We start from the raw sequence: 23,080 nt of genomic DNA, 5'->3' as shown, positions 1-23,080 counted from the left end.
GTCAGGGCATTGAGTATAAAGATTGGCAAGTCATGTTGCTACTGTATAAGACTTTAGTGAGGCCATATTTGAAGAATTCTGTGCAATTCTGGCCTCCACATTATAGGAAGGATGAAGAAGACCTTGGATTGGATGCAGGAGGTTTACCAGGAGTGTATTAGCTATAAGGAGAGGTTGGACAAACTTGTTATTTTTACTGTAGCATCAGAGGCTGAGCAGCGACTTGGAAGAAGTAAATAAAATTATGACAGGCAAAGATAAGGTGGACAGTCAGAGCCCTTTTCCCAGGTGGAAATGTCAAATACTCAGGGACACAGGCTCAAGGTGAGAAGTGAAAAGGTTAAATGGGATGTGTGAGGCATGTTTTTTAAAACATAGAGGGTGGTAATTGTCTGGAATGTGCTGCCAGGGTAAATGGTAGAAGCAAATACAATAGCCAGGTTTAAGAGGCATTTAGACAGGTAGGGAATAGAGGTAGATGGGATTAGTTTAGAATAGCATCATGGTTGGCACAGACATAGTGGGCTGAAGGGCCTGTTGCTGTGCTGTATTGTTCTAAGTTATCTTGCAGTTCCACTTAGCATCAACAGTGTCACCACCAACTTCTAATACAAAAGCAATGAGAAACAAGAGTTAACACAGCATGGAGCTGGAGGAACACAGCAGGCCAAGCAGCATCAGAAGAGCAGGAAAGCTGACATTTCGGGTCAGGACCCTTCTTCAGGAAGGGGGGAGGGGGAAGGGGGCTGGAAAAAAAAGGGGGGGGGGGGTGGGGATAGCAGGTAGGTAGTGGTGGGGATTGGTCAGTGAGGTGTGAGGAGTGGATAGGTGGGAGAGAAGACGGACAGGTCAATGAGGCGGGGATGAGGGGGGCGCTGGTCTTGGAATGAGGTCGGGGGTCTCAATGTGGATTTTACTAGCTTCAAAATCTCCCCACCCCCGACCTCATTCCATGAACAGCCTCCCCTCTCAATCCAGCCTCATTGCCTGACCGTCTTCTCTCCCACCTATCCGCCCCTCACACCTCACTGACCAATCCCCACCACTACCTACCTGATAGCACCGTCCCCCCACTCTATTTATTTCAGAATCCCCTTCCCCTCCCCCATTTCTGAAGAAGGGTCCCGACCCAAGACGTCAGCTTTCCTGCTCCTCTGATGCTGCTTGGCCTGCTGTGTTCATCCAGCTCTACACCTTGTTATCTCAGATTCTCCAGCATCGGCAGTTCTTACTATCTCTGAGAAACAAGAGTTAATGGGTGGAAACTTCCAAGCCTAGAGGTGGAAAGTGAACTTAATTTAGTGAATCAAAACCCTGCCACCCTCCGGCTCTCAACCAAATTAATGTGAGTCCAGGGAGGGTAAAGCTGCACCATCCCACTCCCCACCAGTTCAGTCCCCAAGTGAGCCACTAATGACCATCTAAACACTACAACTGTCAGCTCCAGGCAGGATGTGAAAGATGGCCTTTGATGTGGAATGATTTAATTTTATTCTATGGTTTCTAATATTTAGAAACAGTCATTTGCTACAGCTCAATATAGCCTGAAACAGAATAAACGAGACAGTTCTGTTTCAGCAAAAGGACAGCTTTTGAGTAAGAATGAAAATTGTGGGTGGAAGAACAGAAGGCCATTATGTAGCCAGATTAGGTTCAAAAAAATACAGTTTAGGGTAAGGCATGGCATATAGTAAGTTAGAAACAATAACAGCCGAACCTACATTCCATTCAAAACCTCCAACAGCAATACCTCCTGCAGCTCCTGTTCCTGCCAATCCGACAAACAGGCCACTGCCCACATTACTGGACATGAGTGATGCTCCAATCTGTTAATATATTGAGAATAAAAGATAAATCAAATAGGTTATACTAGTTTCAATGTTAATTATTTTTTTAAAAATTGAACATATTTCATTTTGCTGAACCTTTCAATATCTATAAGATGCATTAATGTTAAGCTAGCTGTTCAATTACTATTTTAAGCATACCTATTCAGAAAATTCAAATCTTATGATAAAGACGTTGAGTGATATAGACTCTTTGGTCTTAGTCCCACCTGCCTGTGTTTGACATGCATCCCTCTAAACCTTTCCTATTCATGTACCTGTCCAAATGGCTTTTGGTTCTTGTAATTGTACCTGCATCTACCACTTCCTCTGGTAGTTCATTCCACATACAAACCACCCTCTTCTTTAAAACTTCCAGATTTTTTTTTCCTGAGTGTGTAACTAAGGAAATGGATTCCAAATACTGCTTTTTCCTCCCGTCACTGGTTTCAACATTACTCATTCCTAACTGCAAACATTTATTATCGCAGTTAGGAAACAAGGTATCTTGGTGAAGAGCCAGCTAGTAACTCCAAATGGCAAATGGGTAAAGGGAAAACTGATTTTATGAAGGACTTTGGGATTAAAGAGGGTATTTCTCCTGCTCGGAGATGAATAATCTTTCTCACTCAGTTTCCTTTCCTTTTTTGTCCACCCAGTGGGTGGGATAACAAGTTGGAATCAGACGACCACCAGAGGGTGCAGAACATTTTAATCGGAATAATGGTGTAGTCAGAAGTCCTGGTTTATTTAGAAATCAATGATGTAGGAAGGGAAATGAAATTCCCCTGTGACTTCCTCATTGTTTTCTTTCATGAGCAATGTTGCATATGAATTTTTCCAAACTGCTGGGCAGAGACATGACTTTGCAGTCCCCATGATGTTATAATCCATCATGGTGCTGTTATTTCCCTAAATACACACTGTTCCAAAACTAGCTTTTTATTCTGATTAAAGGAAGTCAATTACGCTGTCTGTTATTTCAATGTTTTGAATCCCTGGATGAGATTTTCATCTCAAGATTTGAGAAATCCAAGTTAGGGCAGTTCTGACTTTGCCAATCCAAACTCATTAGCTGTTCTTATTTCTGCAATATTTTCATCTTCTAGAGACACAAGTGCTTTAGGTCTGTGGTGTCCCTGCACAGGCCCAAGGCAATTACAAAGGAATGCAGGTGCCAAGGCAGGCTGCTTAGAAGACCCATTATGGTTCTCTGGGACAATAACACAGCTCTCCACATCGTTCCCATGTCCATTCCAAGACCCCTCACAGGCCCCATGCATCCTCCATCCTTGTCTGTTTTCTCCATAGCCATTCACTTCATATTCATAAGACACAGACTTCAGCAGCCATGCATAGCAATAGAAGGCATTTGATGTATGCGAAAGATTTAAAGCTTTTACAATCTAATAAAAATGGCAGTCACACAGCAACTCATACTGCTCAGAAAGAAATCTCCACACAAAAATATCAGTTAGCAGCTAAAGCAGGCTATTCAGCCCCTTGAACATGTTCCACTGTTTGACAGGATCATGGCTGATCTGATTATAGCCTCAGCTTCACTTTCCTGTCTATCTCCAAACCCAGTGAAAAATATTAAATGCACTTAAGTAGCTTTAAGTTACAAAAGAAAAGCTATTCAGAAACCACAGATAATCATACAATAATCTCTTAGAACTGCAATTAAACCGTTTTCTTAGTCCCATGAAGTGTAAAGACCATCTGTGGAATGCTTTTTGTAACTTTGCCAAGCTTTCACACTGGTTCAACTGTCAAATTACAGCTCCAGACAATGGAACTAAAATAACAGAATGTTTATTTTCTATTTCAAAGCAGATACCTTGCCAATCAAAAAAAGAACAGTCGGTGGCTTTTTTATGTTTAAATAACAAGCCTTTTGTTCAAAGTTAAAGTCATTTGGGCATTTAAATTATTATTCGGATCATGACAGGAGGGTGTCTGACCATTGTTTCCTATAGTTTTTAATGTATAATAGTTTTTCTTCCCACCAGTGAAAAAAACTACGCAATGTTGATCAATGTAATGGTCAACATACCTTTTCAGTACAGAGCCCTGTTAACGTAATTAAAATATACAACTTGTATGAAACACCTAATAATGACATTTTAGGCTGCCAGAACATTTTAGATTCACCTTTCAGAATGTTTTCAACTCCTCCCCAGGCTTCCCAAGGTTTCCAAACCTTCTGAAAGGTTTCTAAAATCCACTTGCCCCAACAAAAGTACTATGGGACGCTAAATACAAATTTCCCCTCAGCATGTCAATGGCAACCTCGTCATTAGAGGATTTACATGTGGGGCCATGATCCGAACCTGATCCAAACTTTTCTTTCCCACCAATGGGAAATTCGTGTGGAGCTTTTGTGAGGAAAATTCAAATTTGTGGTCTGCAGCCTCAACTTTACTGATTCCTACACCCATTTTACACCCTATTTGATCAAATGCCCCCTACCAGCAAACTAGCCATAGAAAGAGGACACAAGATTCTGCCCAAGTCCCAATCACCCAATAGCTATGTTCAGTGCCCTATACTGACTCCCGATTAAGAAAGCCTTGATTTAAACATTCCTTTCCTTGTTTACAATTTGTCCATGGCCTCATCCCTCCTTATCTATAAAACTCCTCCAGCTTCACGATGCTCAGATATATCCAGCCTTACAAGCATTTCCAATTTTAACGGCTTCATCACTGATGTCTGTATCTTCAGTTGCCTCAGCCTTGGACTTTGTAATTCCCTCCCTAAATCTCTCTGACTCTTCGACACTCTTTCCTCCTTTAAGATCGTCTTTAAAAGTCAACCTCTTGACAAAGATTTTACTCATCTGCCCTAAAACTGCTTATGAAGAGCACTGTGAGAACAGCAGGACAGTCTGAAAGCACTGCTGGTCTAAAGCAGTGCCATTGCAAGAGATCTAGCAGGTTAACATGAGATCCTAGAGAGTTCCTTTACTAAGAAAGAATATGCTGATGAAGTTACAGTACAGAAATGTAGGAGGCAACTGAAGCACTAGATGAGATAAAATTGAGAAAGAAAAGGCATTAGAAAGACTTAACATTGATAAGTCACCAGGTATCTTTGTTCAAAAGGATGTAGAATTTTACAGTCCCATCAGTTCAACTCTGGTGATGGGAAGTTTTTAGAAACATTAATATGGGAGAAGATTAGCAGTAACTTGGTCAAATTTTGATTAATTTACCGCAATCCAGCATGGACTTGTTGAAAACATTTCATCTTTTACTAACAAAACCAGAAATTGCTGCAAAAGCTCAGCAGGTCTGGCAGCATCTGTGGAGAGAAATCAGAGTTAATGTATTGGGTCGAATGACCCTTGCTTAGAACTGAATTCACAGCAGCTGCAGTTTTTTTTTTCAGTTTTCACATTTCACTAATTTCATTGAGGTCTCGATAAGGGCACACAAAGGTCTGATAATGGAAACGTGATGATGTGTGCACATGGACTTCAAAAAGCCATTGACAAAGTACCACTAAATAGGCTTCTTAGCAAAGTTGAAGCCAATCGAATAAAAGGAACGGAGTCTGCATGAAAAAAAAATTGGCTGAGTGATAGGGAACAGAGCATAGCACTGAAAGTTGTTTTCAGACCGGAGGAAGGATTATACTAGGGTTCCTAAGGACAGTATTAAAACCTCTGTCTTTGTTGAGATACATTAATGATCGGGACTTGGGTATGCAGCACCTAATTTCAAAACTTGAAGAGTTATGCACTATGAGAAGGAAACTGCCAAACTTCAAGACAGCATACACATCCTGGCAGAATAAGTGGACAAGTAGCAGATGAAATTTAATGAGAAGAAGTGAGTGTGTGTACATTTTGGTGGGAAGTACGAAGCAAGCCAATTTAAAGCATGCAATTGAAATGGGCACATGTATGCAAACAATTGAGAGCAGCAGGCTAGTTGAGAAAGTGGCTAATGATGCATTCGGGATCCTGGACTTTATAAATAGAAGCACCGAGTTCAAAAACAAGGAAATTATGTTGAAACATTATACAGCACATGCTTGGCCTCAATTGGAATGATGTATCCAATTCTGGGCACCATCCTTTAGGAAAGACGGAGAGGCTTTATGAGAAGCTGCAGGTGAAGATTTATGAATATAGTACTAGGGTTGGGAGAGTTCCACTACAAAGATAGATCGGAAATGCTAGAACTGTTCTCTTTAGATAAGAGAAGTTTGAGGGGACATTTGATAGAGGTATTCAAAATCATGAAGGGACTGGATAGAGGAGATACACAAAAAGCTGTTCACATTGATTCAGGCTTCAAGAGCTAGAGGACTCCATTTAAGATGATTGGCAAAAGAACCAAAAATGACATGAGGAAAACCTTGTTTTTTAAACCCAGCAGGTAGTTAGGGGCTGGCATGCACTGACAGATTGTGGTGGAACTTGATTCAACTGTGGTTTTCAAAAGGAAATTGAATTATTATTCAAAAGAGAAAGAAATTGCAGGGTTATGGGGAAAAGGGTAGGGTGGGACTTGCTGATTAACTCTTGCAAAGATGAGGCATGGACACAATGGGACAAATGGCATCCTTCCAAGTCTGTAGTTTTCTGTTTCTACGTTCAAGAATATTTAAACTTAAACTGATAACAGAATATTGTTGATCGGTCTAACTTTGCTTTCTCCTGCTCCTGTGAAAAGTCTTGTGATTTTTATTATATCGAAGGTACTATACCAATGCAAGTTCTTGTTGTTTCTGGAAAAGGGAGGATGATCTGTAGTTAAAGCTTCAGGGGTGCAAAGGAAGTGAAAAATCAGGGCATCAAATCAATCTCTGAAATTGCTTCTAGTGTTGAATATTTATGTGTGTGTTCATTCAGGCAGGTTAATGTGTATGCAGAAATGGGCAGGAATAAGGACTTCAGAATCTTGGGGCACTGAGACTATTTCTATGGAGGAAGGTGAACAGGATATGTCTCAACAGCACTGCAAGTCAAGTCTTTTCCAGAAGGTTAATTAGTGCTTTAGGGAGTGTTTCAACTAATACATCAGAAGGATGAGCACCAGGATGAAACATGAGAGAGGGAGCCAAGGTGTACCACGTTTAAGCAATATCGTAGAATACAGAATAGTTCAGAACTCAGAGGAATCAGACAAGTGAAAACGTAATATTTCCTAAAATCAATTTTCAGTGCAAATGCATGAATGCACATGTTGTAAATAAGGCTGATGAACTGTAAGCACAAATCACAGCATGGAATGTTGATACTACAACAATATCAGACCTGAGTCAAAGAGGAAGAATGGAAATTTAATATTCCCAGTAATGAGGTATTCAGGAAAGGTAGGAAGGCCAAAGAAAGGTGGATGGCAGTTTTAATCAAATAGACTATGACTGCTTTAAAAGGGGATGATGCAGTTGAGCAGTCAAAGACAGAATCCATTTCATTAGGACTATGGGACAACAGAGGGGCTATTATGCTGTCAGTCTATGCCACAGACCTCCATATAATGAGAAAGGGAAGCAAATTTTGCATGAAAATTATAGAACAATGCAAGAATTTTAGAATTGGGATCATAGCTATGGACTAATTATTCTGAAGTATACTAAGATAGTTATGATGCAAAGAGCAGAAAGGGGAGAAATGTCTCAAATTTGTCCTAGAAGAAGGAAATAGGGCTGAAGCTAATTCCAAGTCGGGCATCTAAACTGGAAACATTAGCTTGCTTTCTCTCCATGGATGCTGACCCACTGTCACTTCCAGCACTTTTCATTCACAGTAGGAATATGAACCATATCTCAGTCAGAGAACAGTGAGAAGGAGCAGTCATAAGATTTATACTAGTTACAGAAGTGTATAATGAACAACCAATTGTAAAAATATTTCACTGGAGGAATATTGGCTTCAAGGTGCTGTAATGGGACCTGTCACAGTTCATCTGGATTCAAAAATAAATCAGCACAACTTTAGTTTAACGATCAAGGCCTTCAATAAGGAGATTATTGATTGCAGCTACAGAGAATTTCCCACATGGGAGAAAGGAACAGCATTCCAATTTAAAATTCCTTAAATGACCAATAGACCTGATAAATGGCTTTTTATCATCCAGTTTCACCACAGCTTGATACAATTCAGCAGTAAGGAACAGCCACATTGGAGGTTTGCCAATGTGGCGCCATCCTTTAAGAAAGGTGGTAAGGAAAAGCCAGGGAACTATAGACGGACATCAGTGGTGGGCAAGTTGTTGGAGTGAATCCTGAGGGACAGCATTTACAATTACAAGGCAAGGACTGATTAGGGATAATCAACATAGCTTTGTGCATGGGAAATCATGTCTCACTAACTTGATTGAGTTTTTTGAAGAAGTGACGGAGAGGATTGATGAAGGCAGAGCAGTGAATGTTGTCTATATGGACTTCAGTAAGGTGTTTGTTAAGGTTCTGCATGGCAGACTGGTTAACAAGGTTAGATCACATGGAAGACAGTGAGAACTAGCCATTTGGATATAAAATTGGCTCGAAGGTAGGAAACATTGGATGGTGGTGGAGGGTTCCTTTTCAGACTGAAGGCCTGTGAACAGCAGTGTGCCACAAGGATCGGTGCTGGGTCCACTGCTTTTTGTCATTTATATAAATGATTCGGATGTGAACACAGGAGGTATGGTTAGTAAGTTTGCAGGTGACACCAACATTGATGGTGCACTGGACAGCGAAGAAGGTTACCTCAGAGTACAATGGTAGCTTCATCAGATAGGCTGAGAAGTGGCAGATGGAGTTTAATCCAGATAAATGTGAGGTGCTACATTTTGGAAAGGCAAATCAGGGCAGGACTTATCCACTTAATGGTAAGGACCTGGGGAGTGTTGCCGAACAAAGAGACCTTGGAGTGCAAGTTCATAGTTCCTTTAAAGTGGAGTCTCTAGTAGTGAAGAAGACATTTGGTGTGCTTGCCTTTATTGGCCGATGCATTAAGCATAGGAGTTGGGAGGTTATGTTGTGGCTGTGCAGGACATTGGTTAGGACACTTTTGGAATTTACGTTTCCCTGCCATTGGAAAGATGTTGTGAAACTTGAAAGGGTTCAGAAAAAATCCACAGGATATTGCCATGGTTGCAGAGTTTGAGCTCTAGGGAGAGGCTGAATAGGCTGGGGCTATTTTCCCTGGAGCGTCGGAGACTGAGGGGTGCCCTTATAGAAGTTTATAAAATCATGAGGGGCATGGATAGGGTGAATAGTCAAGGTCTTTTCCCAGAGTAGGAGAGTCCAAAATTAGAGGGTAATAGTTTAAAGTGAGAAGGGAAAGATTTACATGGGATCTAAGGGGCAACGTTTTCATCCAGGTGTATGTATGGAATGAGCTGCTAGAGGAAGTGGTGGAGGCTGGTACAATCACAACATTTAAAAGGCATCTGGATGGGTATATGAAAGGGAAAGGTTTAGGAGGACATGGGCCAAATGCTGCTCAATGGAACTAGATTCATTTAGGATATCTGGTCAGCCTGGACAAGTTGAACCGAAGGGTTTGTTTCCATGTTGTACATCTCTGACTCCATGACATTGGATAGAGTAGAGAAGTTTTTAAGAGTGAAGTGACACAGTTTAACTGATCATTATTATTATTATTATTTAAACACTACACTTAACCACATTAAATATTAACACATTTCAAAACAATTGACTGCTTACAGGCCACCAGGTCATGGCTTTTCCAGCAAGAAAATATCCTCCCACTGTACTCTGGTTGGCTTTTATAGATGACTGTAATGCAAAATAAAATTTAGACGTCAGTTCCTTATTCAGAGTCTAAAGGAAATAGAACGGTGCAAAGTTTAAAAATAAACGATATACAGTATACCAAGGTCGTTGAAATACAATTACGAATCTATGTGGATGAACTGATTGAAACTTAATTGTAATCCCAGTACTGCTGTAACCTAGGATCATTACCCTCTCTATCTCATTCAATTACATTTCTCTAAATGTACTTTAAAGCAAGCGAGCGTCATGAGTAATTTTCACAGAAAGAGAGCTTTTGAAACTTAGAGGTAAAATTCCTCATGCTGCAAGATGTGTGTGTTGCTGGATCGTTACATGAAATTCTTAACAGTTTAATTTTCAGCGGATGATATGTGTGTCAGAATTAATTTTAGTTTTGAAATGCAATCTATATCTAATCACTAGGAGTCTAAAAAAAGTTTTAAGAATGTAATTAAAAGTTAACTATCACCGATGTCCGTTTAAGTCTTAACTCACCCATATTCCAACACCAATAACAATCACAAGGTAAATGAGAATCACAATGATGTCAGGTGTCTCCAGAGCAAACATTTTCCCAAAGCACACTACAGTGGATGCTGCAATTCTGCACTGAAAACAGGAAAAAAAAGCTCCAAATACTCAGCAGTTTATAGCAGCATCTGCACAAAGTGTTTTCATCTATGTGACCTTTCCTCCGAACTGCGTAAAGTTAGACATGTAATAGGTTTGTGTCAGAGATGGGTGGGTCAAGGATACAAAGGAGGTACATGATAGGGTAAAAGTTTAGGAGAGGATTGCATGGCAAAAGAGTTAGGCTTTCCGGGGTTAGTGGAAGTGGTGAAAGAGGCAAGAGAAAGAAACAAAGAAACAAAAGATGTGCCTGGAGCAGGTGCGCTGTCTCTTAAAAAAAAACAAAACCAGCCGTGAAGAGGAAACAAAGTGAGACAAAGATAAGAACAGGAGTTAGAGTTCAAAGTTTTCATAAGGCCACCTTTTACGAAGTTGAGGAGTGATTTAGCAAAAGTGGATCAGAAACAGCTACTTAATGATGAACAGTGTCAGAGCACATTTCAAGGGGTACAGAGTAAAAAAAAAATGTTCCCACACAGTAAGAGGGTGGAACAGCTAAATGCAGAACCGTCTGGATGTAAAAAAAACTTACAGGGTAAGGTATGGCATGAAAGGGAAGTGTATTTTCAACACCAAGAAACCAATACTGCAGAAAGTCAAGGAGTATAGAAAGTGTATGGTGAAATCAGAAAGGAGATAAAGAAAGCGAAAAGAGGGCTGAATTAATATTAGCAAATGAAATCAAGGAGAACCCGGAGATTTTTTTATCAATTTATGAAGAATAAGAACATAACTGAGGAAAAAGAACACACAAGTCTAAGGGATCGATGTGCGGAAGCTGAAGATGCAAGCATAGCTCTTAAATGAATATTTTGTGTCTGTCACACAAAAAAAGTGACAATGCAGTAATTGTAGTTGAAGATGAATGTGAAATATTGTGTGTGATAAACATTGGCAGGGAGGAAGTATTGAAGGGATTAGCATACTTGAAAGTGGATAAAGCATCAAAACTGGATGAAATATACACTAGTGTTCAAAGAAGCCAGAGAAGAAATAGCAGATGCTATGGCCATCATTTTACAATCCTCACTGATTGGAGATGTGGTGTCAGAGAATTGGAGGACTGTTAACATTGTACCTTTGTTAATACATGAAACAACAGAAAGACAAAATAATGACAGGCTAGTCAGTCTAATTTCAGTAATGAGGAAATTATTGGAATCAGTTCTGAGAGACAGGACTATCACTTAGACAGGCATGGAGTAATCCAGGACATCAGCATGGATTTGTTATGGGAAGATCGTACCTAACTTGATTGAATTTTTTTGAGGAGGTAACAAGGCAGATTGATGAAAATAATGCGGCTTTTGTTGTCTACATGAATTTTAGCAAGGCTGTTGACAAGCTTTGGCAGGTTGGTTTTAACAAAAGCTCACAAGATCCAGGGAAGTGCAACACAGTGCATACAAAATTGGCTCTGCAGCAAGTAACACGGGGTCATTGTTGATCTAGGAGTTCTGATGAAGAGTCAATGGACATTGGAAAAAGTTAACTCTGTTTTCTCACAACAGATGCTGTTAGACCTCATAGAATCCCAACAGTATGGAAACAGGCCACTTGGCCCATCAAGTCACACTGACCCTCCAAAGAGTGTCCCACCCAGACTCGTCCCCTACCCTATCGCTGTAACCCTGTGTTTCCCATGACTAATCTGACTGGCCTTCACATCCCTGACGCTATTGGCAATTTAGGTGGAGAAACCTACTCTAGCAATTTCCTTTTATTTGGTCATTGTTGCTGGATGTTTTTGTGACTGGAAGGCTGTTTCCAATGGCAAAAATCCAGGTGCCCTGCTCTTTTTGGTATGTACCTAAAATTTGGTCTTAAATGTAGAGGTCATGATCTAGAAGTTTGTAGATTCTGCAAAAATTGATTGTGTATTTGATTATGAGGAGCAAAGCTGTAAAATATAGGAATATATCAGTGGACTGGCTAAGTGGTCAGAAATGTTGTAAATGGAATTCAACCTGAAGAAGTATGAGGTGATGCATTTGGAGATCTCAAACATGGCAAAGGAATATACAATTAATGGGACAGTACTGAGAGGAGTAGATGAAATGAGTGACATTGAACTGAATGACTATTGATTCCTCAAAGTATCATGACAGCTTAACAAGGCAGTTAAGGAGGCATTTGGAATGGTTAGGCCACAGCTTGAGTTCTGAGTGCAGTACTGGTCACCTTGTAACAGAAAGACATAATTGCACTTGCAAAGGTACAAAGGAGATTTGCGAGTGTGTTACCGGGTCTGGAGAATTGCAGCTATGAGGAAAGATGGGACAGGCGGTGGTGGTTTTCCTTAGATCAGTGGAGACTGAGGGGAGATTTGATTGAGCTTTTCAAGGTTTTGAGAGTGAATGGGAAAGATCACCTTTCCTTAGCAAAGAGATTGAGTAGAGAACATAGATTTGAATTGATTGGTAGAAGAATGGGAGGGGAGATGAGGAAAACATTTTTACCGAGGATGGTGTGGATCTAGAACTCACTGCCAGAAAGGGACAGTGGGAAAGAAACCCTTAACTGATTTAAAAGGTGTTTCGATGGGCACCTGAATTCCTGTAAAATTTGAGAAAACGGACCAGTTGCTGACAAATGGAATTAGGCTGGGTGACTCATTTTTGGCCAGTGCAGGATGATGTGTAGAATGACCTGCTTCTGTGAAAAACTTTTCTATATCATTTTTAAACATTCCAACTATCTGGAGAGGAGGCACGTGCAGGAATGTGGGGGAGAGTGACAGTCCATGATTTACTCCATTGGTGGGCCAGTACAGGCTCAATGGGTCAAATGGCCATTTTATGATAATGGTACCCTAGTCCATTCCACAGTCACGCCCAAGAGCCCATCACCTTCCCACAGCAGCTTCCCATGTAAATGCAGCAAAGGTAACACCTGCCCTTTTAATTCCTCTCTCCTCACCATCCAAGGTCCTAGACACTTCTTCCAGTTAAAGCAATGATTTACCTATACTTATTTCAATCTAGTTCACTGTACCCATTGCTCAGAATGTGTGGCTTCTACTACAACGGGGAGACTAAATACACATTGGGTGACCACTTTGAAGAATTTCTCCATTCAGGCTGCAAAAATGATTCCAAGTTTCTTATGGTGTCTCATTTTAATTCAACATGTTGCTGTCACACTGAAATTTCTGTCCTACATAACCACTGCACTGTTCCGGTGCAATTCAGTGTAACCTTGAGGAACAGAATCTCATTTTTCGTTTGGGTACTTTACAGCCTTTCAGATTCACCACTGCGTTCACCAATTTCCGAAGATAATCTCTGCTTCATTTTATTATTTTGCTCTGCTATTTTTCTTTCAGCCAGCAGCACACCTGCAGCTTTTGTTTCTTTGTTTCTTCTCCTTACTCCATCATCATTACCTTTGACCTTCGGAAGACTACACTTTTGTCCTTCAATCTCTCTTGACTTTCATTCTTAAACCTTCCCTTTCTCCTTGCCCCACACACACCCCAGTTCAAAACCTATTTAATTTCTAACTTTTCCCAGTTCTGATTAACTCCTGTTTCTGTCTGCAGATGTTGCCGTAATATGCTGAATATTTGCAACATTTTCTGTTTATATTTCAAAGATTCTTGAAGCTTTGTTTACCACTTCCATTCTATGCTGCATCATTATTAATGAATTTTATAAGCTGTGATTCTTTAAAAATGAACTTTGGACATTGTTAATTATTAACATGTTATTGAAGTAGGTTACTGGGAAAATGTGATAATTGATTTTTTTTCCACCTGGTAATAAACTTTGTACAGCTTGGAGACACCAAAAATTCAAGATCACCAAAAATACAGGATCGATTGTTTGTGCCCTAATTAATTCTTCAAACTATATGTTTCATTGTTCAGGATGATATATGTTAACCTTCATGCATAGAGTGCATTTACTGCATTGCTGCTTCCAATGATGATAATGTAAATTATTACTTTTGAATATAATTTGTTAACTCAACAGACATTCACAGCAGAAATAGGCAAAAGGAGGCATTCCATCACTGAAAAGGGGAACCAGAATAAAAGTCTCAATTGCCCAAGAAATGTTGCCTTTCAGTGGTCTCCATCAACCGGGGGCAGCGTCAATATCTTCACCAGTTGAGGATGGGACATGATCTTTTGGAACTCCATGAACTTATATCTTTCTATGGCTATAAGCAGTTAGTACATGCTTGGAGCAATGGTCATGTAGCCTTGATTGTAGTTGCTTTCAGTTTAGAAAGAGGAGCTGTTAAAGTTTATATGTAAGTCTGCTTAAAGTCCATATTCATGAAGTATAGTGTCAGATGTGAGTGGCTGAAATTGTGTGGAATTTAAAAACTGTAAGAGAACCAGTTACTGTAAGAAACAGCAAGAATTAATTAGGCGCATAATCTGCAACTCTGCATTATTGGAGAGTCAGGCTGGCTTTGAATTTTCCAGTCCCTGATGGTATGGAAATGAAAGATGATATGAAAGATAATGCCAGTCTCAGTGGCAAACTGTATTGGCTCAAATACAGCCACAAAGTTAAGCAGAAAACCTGAATGGATAAGAATAGTAACTGTGATATCAGTACTGCTGTAAGAGGACGATAAGATGTATTACAGTCTAGTCCTCACAGAGGAGCAGGAAGGTCAGCCTGGAAAAGCATTGAAGGCCTCAATAACCTATTTTGTACTCTCCACTAATATTACTTATCAATGGTATGTGTATTAGATCAGAACTTGGCAAGAAATATTTGTACTTTGGCCCGCAGAAAAAATCAATGCTAGAGTACATAAGACCATAGACATAGGAGCAGAATTAGGCCATTCAGCTCATCAGATGTGCTCCACTATTCAATGAGATCATGGCTGATGTGATAATCCTCAATTCGACTTTCCTGCCTTTTCCCCATAACACTCGATTCCCTTACTAATTAAAAACTCTGCCCATCTTAGCCTTATACTTAATGACCCAGCCTCAACAACCCTCTGCAGTAAATAATTCCACAGATTTAGTACCCTCTGAGAAAAGAAATTCTTTCTCATCCCTGTCCTAACTAGCAATCTCAACGCTGAAATGATGCCCTCTGTTATTCGACTCTTCACAAGGCGAAACAACCTCTCCACATCCACCCTGTTAAGACCCCCCTTATGAATTCTGTATGTTTCAACGAGTTCACCTCTTATTCATCCAGTGTGTGCAGGCTTAACATACTGAACTTCTTCTCATAAGACACTCAGTCCAAACCCTCAATCAACCTAGTGAATCTGGGGTTTAACTATTGTGGAGGACACCACACATGAGTAAAGGAAGCATGTTCAGCACGGGAAATGCAAAGCTTTGACCGCAAGAAGCTGACTCATTTTGTTTAGCTGGAGTGAAGAAAAGCAAGCTGATAAAGATGTCAAATGAATAATGAATCATCCTATACTCTGGAACAGACAGACACCATCAGGTTAAAAGGTGATAAGTGGTTGGTGCCAGGTAAAATGATGACTGCAGAAAGAGAGCATCAAGTAAATGTGAAGTATGAGATAGACACCACTGCTATGTGCAAAATCATGAACTTCACAGACACATGTGAAGTGGCTCAAGATGGTGACCCAAAAACGAAGCCATTGAAGGTTAAGTTGTGGCTATGTGATGGAACAATGCTTATTCCAGGAGGGAAAGTGTTGAGAACCCAATGCAATGAGAAGAAAAAGATGCAGTTCCAGACAGTAGACACCAAGTAAAATCCACTTATCTGAGCTAAAACAATCGAGCTGTTCGATCCTACAAGTGCCAAAAGAAATTTGCAGTATTTTGCAGTGTACCAAGATATTGAGCTGCTGAACAGATCCTTAAAAAATTACGAAGATGTCTCATGAATCTTAAATGTTTTCCTGGTGAATATCACCCTGAAGTAGATCCAAGCGTGGGACCAACTTAGCATCTGACAGGGAGAGTTTCAGCTGCTCTCAAGTCCAAAGAGTACAAGAAATTTCAACACCTTCAGGCTAGATTTGCAACATAGTAGCAGTGAAACAACCTGCAAAACTGTGAAAATGCAAAGATCCAGCGGATTTCAATAAAGCTTTGAAGAGGTTTCACTATTCCATACCGGTTATTAAAGATATTTTGTCGCAACTTGTCAACGCAAAGGCTTTTTCTACCCAAGATGTGAAGGATGGATACTAGCAAATTGAAGGTTTATTAAAGCAGCAACTCCTGACTATATTTTATATATCATTTGGGAGCCATTTGGCTTTTCAACAGCTCCAGAAAAGTATCAGCACATTGAGCATGGTACAGTCAGTGATCTTCCCAAAATGGAAATAATCATGAATGATCTGTTGGTCTATGGATGTGAAGATATAATGGAAGCAGCCACTGCAGACCACAATCAGAATCTATTGTCATGCGAGAGAGAGCTCATCTATTGAACCTGAAGCTGAATAAGAAATAGTAAGAACCGCAGATGCTGGAGTCAGAGCCAACACAGTGTGGAGCTGGATGAACACAGCAGGCCAGGCAGCGTCAGAGGAGCAGGAAAGCTGACGTTTCGGTTCGGGACCCTGCTTCAGAAATGGAGGAGGGGGAAGGGGGCTCTGAAATAAATAGAGAGGAGGGGTGGGGCTGGAGAAGGTAGGTGGGATGGTGATAGGTGAGTGCAGGTAGGGAGTGGTGGGGATTGGTCAGTGAGGGAGACCTGTCTGTCTTCTCCCCCACCTATCCACCCCTCCCATCTCACTGATGAAGGGTCCCAACCCAAAACGTCAGCTTTCCTGCTCCTCTGATGCTGCCTGGCCTGCTGAATAAGAAAAAGATGCAATTGAAGGTGCTTGAAGTCAAGTACATAGTTCACAAACTGACAACAAAAAGACTTTACTCTGAACCTTATAAGATTGGAGTAGTAATAGAGAAACAAGAATCAACAAATGTGAATGCGATGCAATGATTTATTGCCTGTGTAAGCTATCTAACAATGGTCTTGTCAAATTTGTCTTTAGTGTGTGAAGCTCTATTGAAGCTCACTGCAAGGGATGTTCAGTGCCATTGGAGCACAGAACAAGAAGCAGCTTTCACTTGCATCAATTAGTGATTACATTAATGTAAAACAAAGATCTGTGGATGCTGGGGATCTGAAACAAGAAACAGAAATTGCTGGTGAAACGCAGTAGGTCTGTTAGCATGGGAAGAAAGCAGAGTTAATGTTTTGAGCCCAGTGACCCTGCATCAAAACTGATAGCAGCTAGGAAAATGCTGACAATGAAGTTGGGGATGGGGAGTCTGATTCTGTCCTTTTTTTTCACCTACCCTGGTCCTGTCATGAAATTAGTTACTTTCAGCACAGCCAATCCATTCTTTCTTGCTGTCAACTCTCATTATCACTTAGTCAGTTTCTCTGCTGTCCTAGCCTGCTATGTATAATCTCCTTGTTTACCCACCCCTCTCACATCTCCCCCTCTCTCTCTGGGCTTTGTCTCCACTTGTCTACTCACCTCTTCCCCAACTTCATCTTCAGCAGAAATACCACTTTTTCCTAGCTACTATCAGTTCTGATGAAGAGTCACCAGAGCCGAAACTTTAATTCTGCTCTCTCCTGTCAGATGCTACCAGACCTGCATAATTTACACCAGCAGTTTCTGTTTTTGTTTTAGTGATTACAGTGCCAATGTTGAGGTTGGGATCTATTATGGTACACCTCCGAAAGCGGAAAAGACCTAAAAACCGAAGCTGTTTTTGAAACGGGCTCAAACAGAACTGTAAACAAACTGAGTTCTGGTCATTTGGAAAAAAAAAACTTGATCTGAATTGAGACGAGTGTACCTAAGAGCGAAGTTTTCTTTTCCTCAAAGGCCCAAACACAGTGTGTCGACAGGTCTGTTTGGGCCCTTGGAAAGAAACTTTGCTTTTAAGTCCGTTTGGGTTGGGTAAATTTCTTTTGGAAATGGACCCAGGCAGATCTGAATAGACCATAGTGGACCCAAAACCAAAAAAAATCCTTTATCTGAAAACCTGTTGGTCCCGAGGATTTTGGTGAAAGGATTCCCAACCTGTATGTTGTAAATGACGAAATAACCTTACAATGTGGTGCCTGCATGTCAGTACTTGGAGCAACCCTTATGTTGCGAGGACAACCAATTGGGTTTACGGTCAGGGTGTTAGTGCAAACTGAACAGTACTGTACATAGATTGAGAAAAACTGCCTGGTTTTGCTCGTGAACATTTTAACCAGTATATGTTTGGGTGTGACAAAGTGACTATAAGCTTTTTCAAAGCATCTTTCTCACCACCACATATATTTATTTCAAAATGTCAACAAATCGTCTGACTTCATTGCAGAGGTATCATTTGGAAGGGACATATGAGAAAGGGAAGCAAATGAACATTCCTGACATGTTGCACTCCGTATGAAGAAAGTTGAAGACGCTAATATAGGGTGTGAAATCAATGAAAAAGGATGTCTTGAAATCATCAAGATATACCCATAGCTTTAAAAGAATATTGTAAATTTAATGATGAAATGAATGCCTAAGTGGCATTTTGTATAAAGGAGCCAAAGTATAAAGGAGCCAAAGGGGATGAGAAAACAGATGCTGAAATACATCCATACAGTCATAAGGGAATCGAGTTTAGTCTCTCTATTGGACAATTGTGAGAAATGAGATGAAGACTACTTCAGTCAGTGCAGTGCTTATCATGATTAACAAACTAAGCAGCTAAAGAAGTACTCATCACTTACAAAATCTCAGACAAGCCATGAGTGAAGCTTAGAGCAGAGCTATTCACTCTTACTGATAATTGTGTCACCATCCACTTCCTCAGACCCTGTTCTGAGGAAGAGTCACCGGACCCAAAATGTTAACTCTGATTATTTTCTTCACAGATGCTGCCAGACCTGCTGAGCTTTTCCAGCAACTTCTGTATTGGAATTAAAATCCCCATTGTTAAAAACACTTCCAAAATCATTTTTTTAAAAAACATGAACTGATAAAAGTCACAGACTAATTTTTCTGAAGAAGGGTCTAGGCCTGCAACGTCAGCTTTCCTGCTCCTCTGATGCTGCTTGGCCTGCTGTGTTCATCCAGCTCTACACCTTGTTATCTATGACTAAAACATTAACTTTGTTTTTATTTCTACACAAATATTGTTTAATCTGTTTAGATATTTTTGAATTTGTTATTAAAATCAATATTTGCTGCTTTTATGCCTCATTTTTAAATTTCCAGTAATTCTAAGTACATGCTCAACTATTTATTACTTTTATTGTGTGATGCATTGAGATTTGTATGGGACTGGATACGCAGAGAGTTGGAAAGACTAACTGATGAATTAAAGTGGCTTGCTGATTGATAGGATGGGCCATGCTAAATTAAGAGTTTTAAGACAATGTTAAAGTCCTTACTAATGTTTTAAAAACTTGCATTTGTCATGAGAAGGCGACAGCCTCGTGGTATTCTCACTGCACTAGTAATCCAGAGACCCAGGTAATGTTCAAGACACAGCACTTAATGGAATTGAATTCAGTAAAAATATAGAACTATTGTCAGTTGTTGTAAAAATCCATTTTGTTTACTAATGCCCTTTACGGAAGGAATCTCCTTCCTTACCTGGTCTGGCCTCCATGTAAACTCAGACCCACAGCAATGTGGTTGACCCTTAATTGCCCTATGAAATGGCCTAGCAAGCAGTTGTATCAACTTCTACAAAGTCTTTAAAAAAAAACAATGAAATCAGACAGAACAACAGCCTGACATATTCATACTCATGGAATCACACCCTATAGACAATGTCCTAGACAACACCATCACCATCCCTGAATATGTCCTGTCCAATTTGTCAGGACAGACTCAGCAGAGATTGCAGTATGGTGGCATATGGTCAGGAAAGAACTGCCCTGGGAGTCCTCAACATTGACTCCATGTCGTCTCAAGACATCAGGCCAAATGTGCACATGGAAACTTCTTGCTGATTAACGTATGAATTATCAGTACTCCTCCATAGTGAACATCATGTGGAAGGTGGAAGGGTTCAGAATGTATCCTGGGTGGGGTCTTCAATGTCCATCACCATTGGTTGACTCGGCAGTACCACCACCACTGACCAAGCTGGTTCAGTCCTAAAGGAAATAGAAATTAAATTGGGTCAGCAGCAGATGGTAAGGGAATGAACAGACAGAATAATCATCTCATCCTGACCAATCTTTGTGCTGCAGATACATCTGTCTGTGACAATATTCGTAAAAGTGACCATCACATGGTCTTTGTGGAGACAAAGTCCAGTTTTCAGATTGAGAATAGCTCATCATGTTGTGTGGCACTATCACCCTGCTAAATGTGATACACTCTGAACGGATCTGGTGACTCGAGACTGGGCATCCATGAGGCATTGTGGGACATCAGCAACAGCCAAATTGTACTCCAACATAATTCATAATTTGCAACTTTATAGTCAAGCATATCCCCCACTCTACCAACACCATCAAACCAGGGATCAACTCTGGCTCAATGGAGTGTGCAAGAAGACATGTCAGAAACAGCGTGAGGCACATTTAAGAATGAAATATCGACCTGGCGAAGCTACAAAACAGGACTGGTGGTGTGAAAAACAGCATAGACAGGAAGTAATAGGGCTAAGTGATTGCAGCACTAGGGATCCAGGTTTGATTCCAGTCTTGGGTGGCTCTCTGTGTGGAGTTTGCATGTTCTCTCTTTGGTCTCTGTTTGCTCCCACAGACCAAAGATGTGCAGATTAGGTAGATTGCCCCATAGTGTTGAGGGATGTGCAAGCTAGGTGGGGTAGCTATGGGAAATGTGAGGTAACGGAGATAGGGTGGGATGTTCTTTGGAAGGTCAATGTGGGCCAAATGGCCTCAATCTACAATATTTAAGAAAAAATCAGTTGCCAATCTCTTGCTTTTTCTTCATTCCCTTGTTCACTACTTCTATCCAAATAACATCCAATGCCTTCTTGAATACCTCCACCACATTTCTGAAAGTGCACCCCATACCTTAATTACTTGCTGCGTGAAAATGTTTTTCCTCACATCACCCTTGCTTCTTTTGTACATCAATTTAAATCCATACCTTCACGTTCTTGTTCTTTTTTTGAGGAAGAACAGTTTCTCTGTATCTATACTGTCCAGCCTGCTCACAATTTTGGAAACCACTCTGTCTTTTTCACTCTAAGGAGAACAGTCCCAACTTTTTCTTCAATTCACAACCAACGGATCAGATGTAAGTCAGTTGTCCTGTCACATCCAGTTGTGAATGGTGGTGTATAATTAACAACTTACTGGGGAAAGAGGCTCCACAAATATTCCCCTCCTCAATAATGGGAGAGCCCAGCCTATCAGTGGAAAAGTTAAGGATGAGGCATGTGCAACAAACTACAGCCAGAAGTGTCGAGTGGATGATTTATTTCAGCCTCCTCCAGACATCATAGATGCCAGCCATCAGCCAATTTGCTTTGATGCAAATGATTTTGGCACTATATACTGCAAAGGGCAAGGGCTTTGGCAACATTCTGCCAATAGTGCTTAAGACGTTTGCTCCAGAACGTTTGCGCCCCTACCTAAGCTGCTCCAGGACAGTGCATTTATCCAGCAATGTGGAAAATTGACCAGGTATCTTTTGGCTACAAAAAAACAGGACAAATCCAATCCAGCCAATTACTCCTTCTCAGTCTTTTCTTATTCACTCATGAATGTGGTTGAAACAGCCCATCCCTTTGAGGTGGTGGTGATTTGCGTTCTTAACCTGCTGCAATCTATTTGATGTAAGTAGATTGTTAATGCCATTAGGAAGGGAGTTCCAGGATTTTGACCCAAAATAATAATATTTCCAGGCCTGCCCTGAATGGCTTGGAGAGGAAGTTGCAGATTGTGGTGTTCCCATTCATCTATTGCCCTTGACCTGTGAGATGATAGCAAGCAAGGGTTGGAAAGTGGCTGTCTAAGAAGCCTTGGTAAATTTCTGCTAGGTGCCATTGATCAAAGGAATAAATGTTTTGGAATATGATCCTTTACCCTGGAAATCCAGGCAAGAGTATTCAATCACACTCCTGGCTTGTGCCTCGGAGATGGTGGACAGGCTTTGGGGAGTTGGGAGGTGAGTAACTCCATTGGAGGATTCCGAACCTCTCACCTGCTCTTGAAACTGAAGTATTTATATTTACTTGTATGACAAATCAGATTCAGTTTCTGGTCAATGGTAACACCCTGAGATGTTGATAATGGGGATTCAGTGACGGTTATACCATTGAATGCGGAATGGTGATGGTAATTGCCTACTATTTGTGTAGCATGGATGTTACTCACCATCTGTCAGCCTGGATACTGCTTCATTTGGACACAGCTGCTTCAGTATCTGAGGAGTTGTGAATGGTGCTGAACATTGTACAATTATTGGCAAACATCCCCACTACTGACATTATGACGGAGAAAAGGTCACTGATGAAGCAGCTGAAGATGGTTGAGTCTGCCATCAGTTGGCAGTAAAGTGATGATAGATGTTACCAACAGTGCCTCCAAGCAGCATTTGCTTAGCAATAACTTGTACACAGGCTCTCAGTTTGGGTTCCACCAGGGCCACTCAGCTTCTGACCTCATTACTTCCTTAATTCAAATATGGACAAAACAGCTGAATTCCAGAGGTGAGGTGATAGTGACAGCCCTCAACATTAAGGTTGCACAAGACTGAGTGTGGCATCACAGTGCCCAAGTAAAATTGCAGTCAATGAGAATCAAGGAGAAAACTCTCTGCTGTTTGGAGTCATATCAGCACAAAGGAAGATGTCTTTGGTTGCTGGAGGTCAGTCATCTCAGCTCCAAGACATCTCTACAAGAACTCATCAGGCAGTGCCCTAGGCCGAACCATCTTCAGCAGCTCCATCAATGGCCTTCCCTCCGAATAAA

At 40.8% G+C, this 23,080-nt stretch overlaps 1 protein-coding gene across 3 annotated transcripts in view; it reads right to left on the bottom strand.

The window, feature by feature from the left end:
* The window catches only part of slc5a9 (solute carrier family 5 member 9), an 85,355-nt gene extending 75,001 nt beyond the window's left edge, over positions 1–10,354 (bottom strand). The window contains exons 1-3 of one of the 3 annotated variants that reach the window (XM_020530822.2): positions 10,065–10,354; positions 9,498–9,569; positions 1,722–1,826 (exon numbers count right to left, since the gene is read on the bottom strand). In XM_020530822.2, coding sequence (XP_020386411.1) covers positions 1,722–1,826; positions 9,498–9,569; positions 10,065–10,139 — 252 coding nt within the window. In that variant the 5' untranslated portion in view covers positions 10,140–10,354. Of the gene's footprint in view, positions 1–1,721; positions 1,827–5,043; positions 5,074–9,497; positions 9,570–10,064 lie in introns of those variants that run through there. The other 2 variants (XM_048602366.1, XM_048602367.1) reach the window with 2 other exon arrangements.
* Positions 10,355–23,080: the final 12,726 nt, after the last annotated feature.

The sequence above is a fragment of the Rhincodon typus genome, chromosome 10, assembly GCF_021869965.1.
Source record: "Rhincodon typus isolate 14 chromosome 10, sRhiTyp1.1, whole genome shotgun sequence".
In the NCBI taxonomy this organism is placed as follows: Eukaryota; Metazoa; Chordata; class Chondrichthyes; order Orectolobiformes; family Rhincodontidae; genus Rhincodon; species Rhincodon typus.
This window is presented reverse-complemented; position numbering and strand designations above follow the sequence as displayed.